Source organism: Callithrix jacchus, chromosome 19, assembly GCF_049354715.1.
Source record: "Callithrix jacchus isolate 240 chromosome 19, calJac240_pri, whole genome shotgun sequence".
Lineage (NCBI taxonomy): Eukaryota > Metazoa > Chordata > Mammalia > Primates > Cebidae > Callithrix > Callithrix jacchus.
Window position 1 is genome coordinate 26,615,283 of NC_133520.1, and position 14,117 is coordinate 26,629,399.

At 36.8% G+C, this 14,117-nt stretch overlaps 1 protein-coding gene and 1 pseudogene across 1 annotated transcript; both read right to left on the minus strand.

Annotated features, from left to right (window-relative positions):
• Nucleotides 1-3,435: 3,435 nt before the first annotated feature.
• On the minus strand, nucleotides 3,436-9,457 carry LOC103789275 (zinc finger protein 343-like). The gene is made up of 2 exons (XM_078357345.1): nucleotides 9,045-9,457; nucleotides 3,436-4,235 (listed from the first exon to the last, which is right to left on the minus strand). The coding sequence occupies exons 1-2, from the start codon at nucleotides 9,366-9,368 to the stop codon at nucleotides 4,137-4,139; spliced, it is 423 nt and encodes a 140-aa protein (XP_078213471.1). The 5' UTR covers nucleotides 9,369-9,457; the 3' UTR covers nucleotides 3,436-4,136.
• Nucleotides 8,029-8,977, minus strand: LOC100386500 (small nuclear ribonucleoprotein-associated protein B'-like; annotated as a pseudogene).
• Nucleotides 9,458-14,117: the final 4,660 nt, after the last annotated feature.

Sequence of the window (14,117 nt, forward strand, 5' to 3'; positions counted from 1 at the left end):
TAATGAAACATATCTCAAAACAATAACAGCTATTTATGACAAACCCACAGTCAGTATCATACTGAATGGACAAAAGCTGTAAGCATTCGCTTTGAAAACCGGCACAAGACAAGGATGCCCTCTCTCACCACTTCTATTCAACTTAATACTGAGAGTTCTCACCAGAGCAATCAGGCAAGAGAAAGAAATAAAGGGCATTCCGTTAAGAAAAGAGGATGTCAAATTATCTCTATTTGCATATGACATGATTGTATATTTAGAAGACTCTATCCTCTCCTCCCAAAATCTTCTTAAGCTGATAAGCAACTTCAGCAAAGTCTCAGGATACAAAATCAATGCGCAAAAAACACCAGCATACCTATATGCCAATAACAGACAAACAGAGACCCAAACCATGAGTAAATTCGTATTCACAATTGCTATGAAGAGAATAAAATACCTACGAATACAACTTATAAGAGATGTGAAGGACCTCTTCAAGGAGAACTACAAACCACTGCTCAAGAAAATAAGAGAGAATATAAACAAAGGGAAAAACATTCCATGCTCATGGATAGGAAGAATCAATATCGTGAAAATGGTCACAGTGCCCAAAGTAATTTATAGATTCAACACTATCTCCATCAAGCTACCATTTACTTTTCTCACAGAATTAGAAAACATTACTTAAATTTCATATGGAACCAAAAAAAGAGCCCATATAGCCAAGAAAAAATCCTAAGCAAAAATAATAAAGCTGGAGGCATCACACTACCTGACTTCAAACTATACTACAAGGCTACAGTAATCAAAATAGCATGGTACTAGTACCAAAACAGATCTATAGACCAATGAAACAGAACAGAGGCCTCAGAAATAACACCACACATCTACAACCACCTGATCTTTGACAAACCTAACAAAAACAAGCAATGGGGAAAGGATTCCCTATTTAATAAATGGTGTTGGGAGAACTGGCTAGCCATATGCAGAAAGCTGAAACTGGATCCCTTTCTTACACCTTATACAAAAATTAACCCAAGATTGATTAAAGGCTTAAACAAAAGACCTAAAAGCATAAAAACCTTAGAAGAAAACCTAGGCAATACCATTCAGGACACAGGCATGGGCAAAGACTTCATCATTAAAACACCAAAAGCAATGGCAACAAAAGCCAATAGACAAATGAGATCTGATTAAACTAAAGAGCTTCTGCTCAGCAAAAGAAACTATCATCAAGTGAAGAGGGAACATACAGAAAGGGAGAAAACTTTTGCAATCCAGCCATCTGACAAAGGGCTAATATCCAGAATCTACAGGAAAATTAAACAAATTTACAAGAAAAAACAACCCCATCAAAAAGTGGGTGAATGATATAAAGGACACTTTTGCCAAAGAAGTAATTTATGTGGCCAATATGAAAGAATAATTTCTCTGATTATTAGAGAAATGTAAATCAAAGCTACAATGAGATACCATCTCATGCCAGTTAAAATGGCGATCATTAAAGTCAGGAAACAACAGATGCTGGCGAGGATGTGGAGAAATAGGAATACTTTTACACTGTTGGTAGGAGTGTAAATTAGTTCAACCATTGTGAAAGACAGTGTGGCAATTCCTCAAGGATCTAGAACAAGAAATACCATTTGACCCAGCAATCCCATTACTGGATATATACCCAAGGGATTATAAATCATTCTCCTATAAAGACACATGCACATGTACATCTATTGCAGCACTATTTATAATATCAAAGACTTGGAACCAACCCAAATGCCCATGAGTGAAAGACTGGATAAAAAACAAAAGTTGGCACATGTACACATGGAATACTATGCAATCATAAAAAAGAATGAGGTCATGTCCTTTGCAGGGACATGGATGAAGCTGGAAGCCATCATTCTCAGCAAACTAAGACAGGAACAGAAAACCAAACATGGCATGTTCTCACTCATAAGTGAGAGTTGAACAATGAGAACACATTTACACAGGGAGGGGAACATCACACACTGGGGCCTACCATGAGTTGGGGGACTAGGGGAGGGATAGCATTAGGAGAAATGCCTAATGTAGATGATGGATTAGGGGTGCAGTAAACCACCATGGCACATGTATAGCTATGTAACAAGTCTGTGTGTTCTGCACATGTACCCCAGAACTTAAAGTACAATGACTTTAAAAAAAAGAAAAATAGTTACTTTTCATAAAAATATGTGATTATGTTAAAATGTAGTAGGTTTGTTGCTGCTCATTTTAATGAATAAAATTTTAAGTATTTCTTAGTTTTAACTTCTAAAGTGATAAATATCAATAGCTATAACTCACAAAAACTGAAGCTCTTTGAGACGCTCAGAAAATATTGAGTACAAAAGCATTTGCAGCCAAAAAGTTGAAGAACTACTGTCCTAAATAATACATCAAAGCTTAATATTTGGTAAAGGCAACACTTCAAACTAGTGGGGAAAGGATGGAGCGTTTAATATTGTTGGAACAAGAACCCAGTTGTCTGGGAGAAATGTGCCTCTGCAACTAAGCAGAGCCAAAACAACTTTCTGAAAGGAGTAACTCCTCAATTTCAGATGAATTTCTACCCCCAAAGGGCTTACAGGAAATTTAGTCTTAACCTCAGCTGGGGCTCCCCCATTTTTTCCCATGATTATGACAATATCCAGCAGGATTAGTGTCAAAGTATCATCTTTTCACACCAGGGAACATGGTGACAGCCACTGTGTCAACCCACAAGGTCCCTTCAAGGTCAGTCCCTTTAGACTGTACCAATTGCCCAGAGACCTTTGCTGAGGCTGGGAACCACCAACCATTGCTCTCTGATGTTCAGCCACCTTCCCAGGATGCTGCTAGTACAGAGGGCACCTACACCTCACCAGGACCTACAAGTCTGTGGGATCCTGCTCCCTGACCTAGCCCAGGTGTAATTACTATCCTTTTATCTTCCATATTTGACCATTTGGCATCCTTCCATTGGCTACATGCTAACTGCTTCCCTTGCTCACCATCCTGGGCCTAACTGCACACTTACCTTTTGTAGGGGTGTGCAGTTTGTAGCATACAATAACCAAGTACATTTAAACATATCTATATCTTATGCCTACAGCAATGCAGAACCTTTTTCCTACTTCTTGCTGTAACTGCAACAAACTTTAGCTCCTAGTTCTTTCTTCTTCCCATCCATTTGGCCTTGGTGTTTCTCATGTGGCCCTGTGTGGATGCCATGACTTCCCACCTCTAAGGAACTGTGAGTATGATTGACTTCTTCCTTCATGACAATCACTTTTGTGTCTGCCTGTCTTACCACACCTAACTAAATTAATTAAATTAAATACCACACCTAACACAAATTGGGGATGAGGATGAGGAGGTGTGGAAGGGAGAACATGTAAAATACCTAGGAATTTCCTTTTAGTCTAGATGTCTTTCCTCTATCCTCCTGGTCCCCTTTAAAGCATCCAAATGGTTTTTGGCATGGGTCTTGTACTGATGCAAAGCCAGATTTTGATAACTCGTTTCTTTGTCATTCCTGAGCCTGAGTCCAGGGATTCCATCTTTTCTGCTTTCATCTTTGGTTTTTGCCTGGAACCTTGTACTTCCCAGCTCTAGGTACTATCTTATTTTTCCACTGCCTCCTCCATCTCCTGAGGTCTTATTATCCAAGAATAAACCTCCCTTACTTCCTGCTATTCAAGTCAGCTGATTTGCTCTTCAGCTTCACCTCGATTCACACATCAAAAAGTATCTATTGAGCACATATTAATTCCAGGCATTGAGTACCTATCAACGAAACCAAGAGACATGGGTCGTGCGCTGTGGTAAGGTCATGGATTCTCAATTCTTCACTCTGTGCTAGAATCTTCCTCTGTCTCCAGCCCTACTCTTCACCCTGGTTATTTGCCTGAGCCTGAAGGAATGATGTACACATGTGTTTGGGGCTGCTCTTTCATGTTTTCCTGCCCATGTTGGTAATTATACTTTCAGATCTTGATGTCTCTCTGCCTCCCGTCTCCTGTAGATCACTGAGTTGGCCTAGAAGATTCCTGAAGGCAGGAAGAGGTGACATTTTGTATTTGAGGAAAGCAAGATACGTTTGGAACAACTACTTTCAAGAATGAAATTAATTGCTTTAGAATAAGAAATTAATTGGCTTAGCTCAGGTTAATGAACAATTCAATTGTAATTGCAAGTATACACATAATATTAATGTACTTTTTAATAATATTTGATTTGTTCCTCTCAAGCTCTTCGTGGCTTAACACAAATTGGGGATGAGGATGAGGAGGTGTGGAAGGGAGAACACGAAAGCAAAAACTAACTTATACTGAACTCCAGTGATATTACAAAATATTTATTTCATTTAAGACATCACTCCTATAGATAGTTATTAACCTATCAATGATTCATATACAAGAACATAAAAAATAACTTACCCAGGATCACACAGGGAGTAACTGGTAGTCTTAGATTAACCTAAGCCTGTATAGTACCAAATTTATGTCTTTTAGAACACTGTGTAGCATTTTAAAATATGTGAGTATTTCTATGTGAAATGCTACATTCCTATCTATACATCTTCAGATGTGATGATATGCAAGCTACCGCAGCTGAGTCTTTCTCAAACTCTAATCCCTATATGAATCACCTGAGGATTCTACTTAAATGCAGATTCTAATTCAGTAAGCCCAGAGTGAGATAGAAGAATCTGCATTTCAAACAAGCTCCCAGCCGATACTAATACTGCTGGTCTAGGAAACACACTTTGAATAGCAACACCTTAGTCCACTCCCCTAGATTTTATGGAGAAGAAAACCAAGGCTCATATAAGATGAGGAGACTCTGATAGCAAATTAAGCCAACAAGACCAAAAAGTCAAGTGCTCCTTTCACTATGTTCTTTACATTACATAAAATATTATTTAAGATTACAAAACACACCAAATATATTCATTTGCTCTGTTTTTGCATTTGATAATAAATTTTAAAACTAGAAAAAAATGTGTATTAATGATACAACTTGATGCTTTATCTTTTTAAGAATAAAAAATGTTAAGTATAATTTCAAAAACCACAGATAACACATCTTTGGAAGAACGTATTTATCATGTATTGAATATGCAAAGTAAAGTTGCTGTTAAGCATATAACTTACTACAGAGCTTGCAAACAAATTACATTTATTTTATGGAAATGCTTTAATTTTTATTTTGTTTTGTTTTTACTTAAGACACAATTTCACATGCAAAAGGGCTTTTGGCAAGGTTTAAATCTTTCTCTCACCCAGAAAACTTTATGTGGTTTTTAAAAAGTAATTCTCCAAGTCTCAAATACCAGTGTAGGTAATGTTAGAAAATGCAGTAAATCAATATAAATATGCATAAACAAATATGTAAATGTAATTGTTTTCCAGCTTTTAAGAGTATTACATATTAGAGCATAATAGTACCATGTATCTCTTGGCCCCACGGGTAATTTTTTTTTCTAAAATCATACATGTACATGTCAGAACTGAATATACCCACTGATGTTCATAAGGAATTTTAAAATTTGGAAAGAAAATAAAGTTGTGGAGGCTTTTCAGCTATTTATATTCAAGTGTATAAGTAAAAGCATCACCTTAATTAGGGCAGTCATTACATCAAGGTATGATTTTTAGACTAAAATTATTTGAAATGATGCACAGCTCAAGCAATGGTGGTATATAATCAAGGCAAAACCTCTATAAAAAAATACAATTAGCTATATAATCAAAGACTAAATAGGAAGAAAATACATTGATTTCACTTGTTTTTTCCTTTTTTGTAAACATTAATTATATTTGTCTTTTAGCAGTATGATAACAAGTATCTTGAATACACTTAAGTTGCCAATTGGCCAATATTTTAGTGTCTTAATTCTCCAAACCTGACCCCACTCCCCTTACCTGTCTTGAAAATCTTTTTTTTGGTTAATCCATTGCTGGTTAAGATGTTGAACAGGATTTGGCACATGGCATGTTCCTATTAATTGATTTTGTTGTTCTGTTTGAGGAGTACTTCAAAAGAAGTTGCTAAGCCATTGTCTGAAGACATCTCTGACTGTCAGTTACAATGGTGGACTACAATAACAGTTCAGAGCACACACTCTAAAACCAAATGACTAGGGATTGAATCCTGGCACTATCAATGAGCTCTGTGTCCTTGGGCAAATTGGAACTCTTTATGCATCGATTTCTTTACCTATAAAAGGGGGTTAATAATAATACTTACCTAATATGGTTTTGAGAATTAAACTTGATAAATACCAGTAAAGAAATTAGAATCATGCCTTGCCCATTGAAAACTAATAATAATGATGATGATGACGATGATGAAGAAGAAAAGAAGGAGAGGAACGAAGAAGAAAATAAAGAGAAAGATGAAGTAAAGATGAAAATGAGGAGGAGAGGAGTAGGAAGAGGAGAAGAAATGAAAAAGTTGATTCCTAATTAAAATAACATACTTTCTGAGAAAAGAAAGCTTATATTTTACCTTTAGCTCTGCCACTTTGTAATCTTAAGCAATTTTTTTCTAGTTATTTAATTTTTCTATTGATAACTTTTTAATTTTTATCTTGAGAAAATGTAATCAGCTCTTTGAGCCTCAGTTTTCTCATCTACAACATTTGCTTCTTAAAAGGTGTTGTGAGGAAAGATGAAATAATATATGGAAAAATTTTAATGCAATAGTATTGCTTTATGCTATAGTATACATACTATATATACTATAATACATTATAGCATGTTATATACTCTATATACTTTATAGCATTTATATACTATATATACTATATACATCATAGCATATTATATACTATATATACTAAAATATGTTATAGCATATTATATACTATATATGCTATAATGCATTATAGCATATTATATACTACATATACTATATACATTATAGCATATTATATACTATATACTATATACATTATAGCATATTATATATATAGCATATTTCTGTATAATTATACAATAGTTTAAGAACTTGTACTTGAGACTTCTTACGTTTGGCTATTTATATTAAAACTTTCAGTTAATCTTTGGGATACCTTTTTTTAAAAAAAAGATTAAAATAGAAATGACATCTTATTGTCTACTACCTAAAGCAGTAATAAATGCATACTGGGAATCAAAGACTTGAAAAGAAAATGATGAGGAAAAAATGTACCTTGCCAAGACACATTGGTTGTGTCTTCAGTGCTAGCAAACCAACAAACTATTTACTCTCAATTAACTGGCCAAGAAAAAAAGCATGTGATGTTCAAATGAATTAAAAATGTTAAAATTTAAGAATCGTTTGTGTTTCTTTTTATTGTTTTGGTAGCCTATAGCCATAATAGAAGTGATTGAAATTTTCAAATAAGTTATACATAACACTTAATCTTATAAGTGTACAAAGTTGTCAGTAAAAACTGCATTGTGCAGCACCAAGCACATTGAATGTTCCCAATAAAAATGTTAGTTACATGTGTTTACTGCAGCACTATTTGTGATAGCAAAGACTTGGAACCAACCCAAATGCCCACCAATGATAGACTGGATAAAGAAAATGTGGCACATATACACCATGGAATACCATGCAGCCATAAAATAGGATAAGTTCATGTCCTTTGCAGGGACATGGATGAAGCTGGAAACCCTCATTTTCAGCAAACTAACACAGGAACAGAAAACCAAACACCAAATGTTCTCACTCATAAACGGGAGTTGAACAATGAGAACACATTGTTCACATGGACACAGGGAGGGGAACATCACACACTGGGGCCTGTCAGGAGGTGGGGGTCTAAGAGAAGGATAGCATTAGGAGAAACACCTAATGTAGATGACGGGTTAATGGGTCCAGCAAACCATGGCACATGTATACATGTGTAACAAACCTGCACGTTCTACACATGTATCCCAGAACTTAAAGTGTAATCTAAGAAAAGTTACACTATTATCAGTAGCAGTAGTATTCTCTTTATATTCCTCATGAAATCAAGTCAGAAGACGCTTGTTGAAGAGAATGCTTTTTTTTTAATGTTCTCTTCAGAGTTTATTATAAACCAGTTTCAGAGGCCACAAGGAAATAAAAGGACTATGTACAGCCTTACGGGAAACAGGCAGGGAGCTGAGGAGGGCCAGGATGAGTCTAGGGCCTTGGTGGGTGCAGTCCCAGGGGAGGGGGCCCTGTAAGGGAAACCAGACAACCTGGTGAGACACCGCAAACAGCAGCATAACAGATCTGTGGTAACGTAGCCCTGAGGAATCGAGCCTGCACCTCTGCGGAGCTACTTCCATATGCTGTGGCCAAGGGTCAAAGAAGGCCTCACATCCCAGGGGGAGGAGGCTGCATTCCTGGAGTGGGCATGCCCATTGGAGTCTGTCTTCCAGGAGGGATCCCCACTGGGGGACCCATAGGAGGCCTCATACCAGGAGGTGGGCCCATCATGCCTGGAGTGGGTGCTTCTCAGCCCATGCAGAGGGAGGACCCCACAGCCAGGTGGGCACTGAGTCAGGGCCCCAGCAATACTGGCTGTGGCAGCAGCTGCAACAGTGCCCCTTCCTTGCGGGGTCATCACCTGTTGAGATGGCCCACCAACCCCATGGACTGGCCCAGCAAGTCCTGCAGGAACCTGGGGCATGGGAACCCCAGATGGGATTCCTCTGCCAGCAGCCCTGCCAATCCCTGGACCCCTGGCAGCTCCAGCAAGTGGTACTTGAGCAAAACCAGTATCTTGGAGGTCCCTCTACTGTCACTGAGACCAGGTTCTCCCTTCGCAGCAGCACCAGACCAAGGACTCGCTTCTCTTCCCTTTAGCTTATTCGGCATTCTTTGGCTTAATCTTCCTGAACTCATCACAGTCATAGAGGATCAAATTCATGAGCTTGTCAAAAGCCTTGAAGGTGCCAGTGAAGATCCCACCATCCTGCAGAATGCACCTCATCCTGTACTCAATATGCGGCAGCATCTTGCTGCTCTTGCCCACTGTCCTAAGTAGGGCTGCTGGGCTCTTCTCCCCTGTCTTAGGACAGAGAATGTTTTGCTGCCATGCTCAATGAGAGAAAATTCCTGTAATTCTCCAGCATCACTTCTTTGTAGAGATTCCTCTGCTCTGGACTCAGTCTTTTCCATTCTGCTTCCATGAAGATCACAGTCGCATCCCTGAATGTAACTGATACCACTATTTGAGCCTTTCCGTCCTTTTCCTGGGGCCAGTCTTTAGAAGGCAAGCCTTTTGCTTTATGATTTTTAGCCAATTTCTTCATGGTGTCTATATTTTCCCCATTCTTTGAAAGGAAAATCTCCTCCCAGTCTTCATCTCCCAGTGCTGAAGGATAAGGCAACATCATGGCCCAAGAGTCAGCCCAGTACATGCCTTGAAATTCTGCCAGAGGTCCAGGTACATGTTATTTCATCTCAAGATGGATTCTGCTGCCTATGTGAATTCTTCCAACCTTCATTGTGAAAGCCCATTTTTTTTCATGCAGCCAGGACCAGACAGTAGGTTCTCAGGGGCACAGAACTCCTTCCTTTCTCAAGAGATAGTTCTCTCCTGGCAGACAGGGATTGGAGAAGATGGACCAGAGCCAGTGGGCCAGTTCCCTCAGACCTCATGTGCCAACCTATGCCAGAACCACAGTTCCAGCATCCTTGCAGGCTTCAGCTCCTATTGGTCGCCACGGAGCCGCTTCTGGGCCATGCAACGGTTAATTTACCAGGACAGGGACTACTGCAGTGACAGCCTCTGTCTCTTCTCTTAAAATACCCATGCTGGAAACAGGTTCTAGCTCCTGAGTGAAGTCTCTGTCCCCTCGGCCGAAGAGAACACATTTTTAAGGTAAAATGGCTGATTAGATGAGTCAATCCAATCCAAGAAGCTAACTTCAGTGAGAACTGTCCTCATCTAAAGAATCACACAAGTAACTCCCTTGTCCACTATTTTCAAGTCCTAAAGTATAAACAAGTATAGTGGAGAAAAACTGTCTCCTTGACCTCCAAAGACATGATAACTGAGTCTGTGAAATACACAGTAGAGAGAAAAGGTATCCAAATTTATTACATACATGGAGGATCACAGAAAGAAAATGGCATGCCCCAAAAACCCAGTGAGATCTAGAAGCGAATATACTCTCCTCAGTGGGGAGAATAGACAGGGTATATAGGCAGCTTAAGAGAGCGTAAATGATTTGGGAGGAAGATGAATAGGTATAGCCTGTGACAAAATCTGTCTGAATCTGGCACTGATCTTCACTCTGATCATGTGGTGTGGTTAATGAGATTCCCAGGGAAGAGACTCATTAAGGAGAAAATTGAGTTCCATTTGGAAGACCTATCTTTAGTCAGATAACAGAAGTTCAGAGAGAGTCCTTCTCTGTGTCTAGAGGGATAAAGAAATGAAAGATAGTAGGGTAGGAGAAGGTCAGAGAAACCTTGTTTCTCTTCTAGCTCCAAGTACTCAGCATGTCAAAGTGCTATACTCTGGGGTATCATTTTCTGAGCCTAACACAAAATAAAGTTGTGATTTGGCATTTTAGCCATTCTAACTATCAAAAGACTACTCAAATATTCTCTGACCAAAATTTTATTTGTTTCTATTCTTTTTTTTCTAATTCTTAAGTTTTCCTGCTACTATAACCCAGCTCAGCCTACAATACCTCTACTATCCATATTTTTTCCAAATTAGATACTTTATTATGACTACCTCTAATTCTCACTATAAAAGCTCAATTCTTTTAATCATTTATCTTTTAATTAGGTACTTTTCACTAAATCAAAGGTTTAAAATATGTTGCCTATTTTCTTAAGATTTTTTGCATATCTCATAGTGTAAAAAGATAACAATTTTAATCAAGAAATAGAAAATCTGAAAACTCCTATGCATAGGTTAATATAACAGCTAAATAAGATTAAAAACTGGAATAATTATTAAGGAAATTCACTACATTAACAAAACATAGGGAAAAAATATAATCATTAGGATATAAAGGGCATTTTATGAAATTCAGTATCCAGTCATGATTTTTAAAAAGGAAAAAATAGAAATCTTATAGAAAGCCAAAAATTGAAAGAAATTCCTTAAACTGAAAAACATCTTCACAACCTTCTCCAAAAAAGGCATTCCACGAATATGATACTCAATGATTGGAAAAGCATAGAGACGGTTTGTAGAGTGTAAGATTTCTTCATAGAAGACCTAAATACTCAACCAATTCAAATTAATACGAGTTTAGCAAAGTTTCTGGTTTTAGAGTCAATACACAAAGGTCAATTTAACTTACAGACATCACCAAACAAAAATTAGTTTAAAATGTACATTTAAAAAGATATTCTAAAATTTTAAATTACCAAGAAATAAATCTAACAAAAAATGTATGAGATTTATAAATAGCAAATGACAAAATGTTGTTGACAGACATTAAAGAACTAGATAAACTGAAATATATATACCATATTTATAATGACTATTCAAAACTGTAAAGGTGTTAATTTTGTTCATATCAGGTATCAAAATTATATTGAGGGTCAAATCATGCTTTTTTCATTCAATCATTTATTCTTTAACACATATAATTAGCATATATAAAAAATAATGTATAATCTGCCCTTACTAGGGCTATTTTAATCATGAATAAAGAACAAATCAACTTCAACTAGCTTAAGCGATAAAGGGAATGTTCTCACATCCCTAGAAAGGTCTAGAGATCAATCTAGATTCAGGTCTACTAGATTCAAGAACTCAATGTCATCATTAGAACTCTCTCGGTCTGACTCTCTCCTTCTCTCTCAGCCATCTTTTCCTTTGTTATATTCATTCTCAGGGTCTTCCCACCTGGTAACTGTCTGTTACAGCTTTAAAAACAGCAAGTTTTTAAACTGTTACATAATTTAACTATGCTATGTCTTGACAAATGACCTAATTCATGTAAAACCCAAAAAATAACAGATTGAGCCCATATTCAAGAGTTTGATTATACCTATCAGTTCCATTAACTCTACTAAATCCAACCTCTAATATTACTGGTAAATCAGTGTCCCTAAGTACTCTGTATATTGCAGTGAATTTTCATATGTATTTAAATATTTAAGAAATAAATGCAATGAATGGCATATTGTGTGTGTGTGTGTGTGTGTGTGTGTGTGTGTGTGTGTGTGTTTGTGTGTACCTATATATATAGTGACAAATGTTTTTGGTCCAAATTGCATTATTATACAAAGTGTATTTCCTAGAAGTGTGTTCACTGTATCCTTACTCTCTGCTCCATAAATAAATGTAGATCTCTAATGGATGGATAACATATATTTTATTCCACTATGTTATTCCTCCTGCTGGGTTTAGCCTTATCAAAGCCACGTATCTTAAACTGTAAACTATAGTTGCAAGTTTGGGTATACATTTTCTCTCCTATCTAGATTATAAATCTCTGGAGACCTCACAGTATGTCAAGTCATACTTGTTTTTTTCATCAAGGCTCAGCCATGTGCCTGTCCAAGAAAAAAACACTTTAATGTTTTATTGAATTGAATGGTTCAGCTTAGTTCTTTTGATGAGAAGGAACTATGGGCTACCTCTTTCATTTAATGTGCTTTGTTTTTAGAAATTTTTGAATTGTTATTCAATTTAGGTCCTGAAAGTATGTTAGGGTTTTCTCTTAAAAGCATAAAGTAATACTTTAATTAAAAAATCCACAAGAGATTTATCACTGAGACTACAAAAGTGACTTTAGCTATCATCCCTCCCCCTTTCTTCATCCCATTGCCTTGTTCGTCTTTATAAGAACAATGCTTGCATAAAAATGTAAACTGTCAGCAACACTGACGTTCCCTTTCCATCTCTCCTTCATTATTAGTTACTTCATTACTTTATTACTAGTTACTCACTATTTCATTACTCTCTTCTTCATTACTAGTGTTTCCATGGAATCAGTAATTAATAGTAAAAAGATAAACTCTTTATAAAATAGAAAGTCTATTTTCTGAACATAAGATTTATTAAAAGTTTCTAGCCTTCGCTATTCTAATGCTCCAGTATGATTTTTAAGAATAAGGATATGTATAAAAAGCTCGTAGTTGGGTCTTAGGAGCAGGCGGATGGACCACCACGAGGTAAGCCACTGCCCACCTCCCCCACAAAAAAGAGTAAGGGTTGGGTTTACCAACCTGAGAAACCGAGTTTATGGATTTAGCCACAGACAGATTTCCAGCAGACAATATGTCAAATTCGGATTACAAAGACTAACAGGAGCAGAAAATAGAAATCATCTGATACTTTCTACTTAATGAGCTGTACACAAATTAATAGAGCAAATAAAGATGATGGGGGGGAATAAGTGACTCTACTGTCAAGTTTTCCATGGAAATGTTTGCAAACAAACTTTAATTGGGTTCTTATTTTATTTAGTTAGCTATGTTTGAAATATCTTTGAAGATAAGATCATCGACTCTCATTTTTAGAGGAAGCATTGAAAAGTAACCTTTAAAAAAAAAGCTCATGAATACAAATGGATTTAAATGGGAGTCTATTATCGCCTCAATGCTTGTATGCCACTCTATTAATATTAATGAGAGTTAGACATAAGCATTTTTGAGAGATAAATAGACTTATTGTGTTTACTGCAAGATTGCCTTGCTCAGAAACTGTAGTGTTGAACTTAACCACAGTTGCTAACAACAATGAATATAAAAAGAAGAAAACTTCAATATTTACGGCTTTTATTTTCTCTCTCTCCCTCTCAAAGATATACCATTCCCTGCAGAAAAAGGGAATTAAAAATATCTGCATTTATTGGCTTGTAAAATTTTGCTTCAAGTGACAAGCTCACTTCTTACATAAATAATTAATAAGATAGAAATGAATATGTAGTAGGCTCATTTCATTCCTCTAAGGGTTAAGTTCCATTTCTGTAAATTGGTTTGTACCCTATTTCAGTTCTATCTGTCTTCACATCTGGGTATTTTCTTTGGTTCTTTCATGGTGATTTGAGATCATTAGAGATTTGCTAGTAATTGACCTGTTCGAATTGCACATGAGTGGCATCCGTTGCAAGATAATGTAGGGATTCCCGAGCAAGATGGCCAAATAGGAACAGCTCCTATATAGCTCCCAGGGAGACCAATGCAGAAGG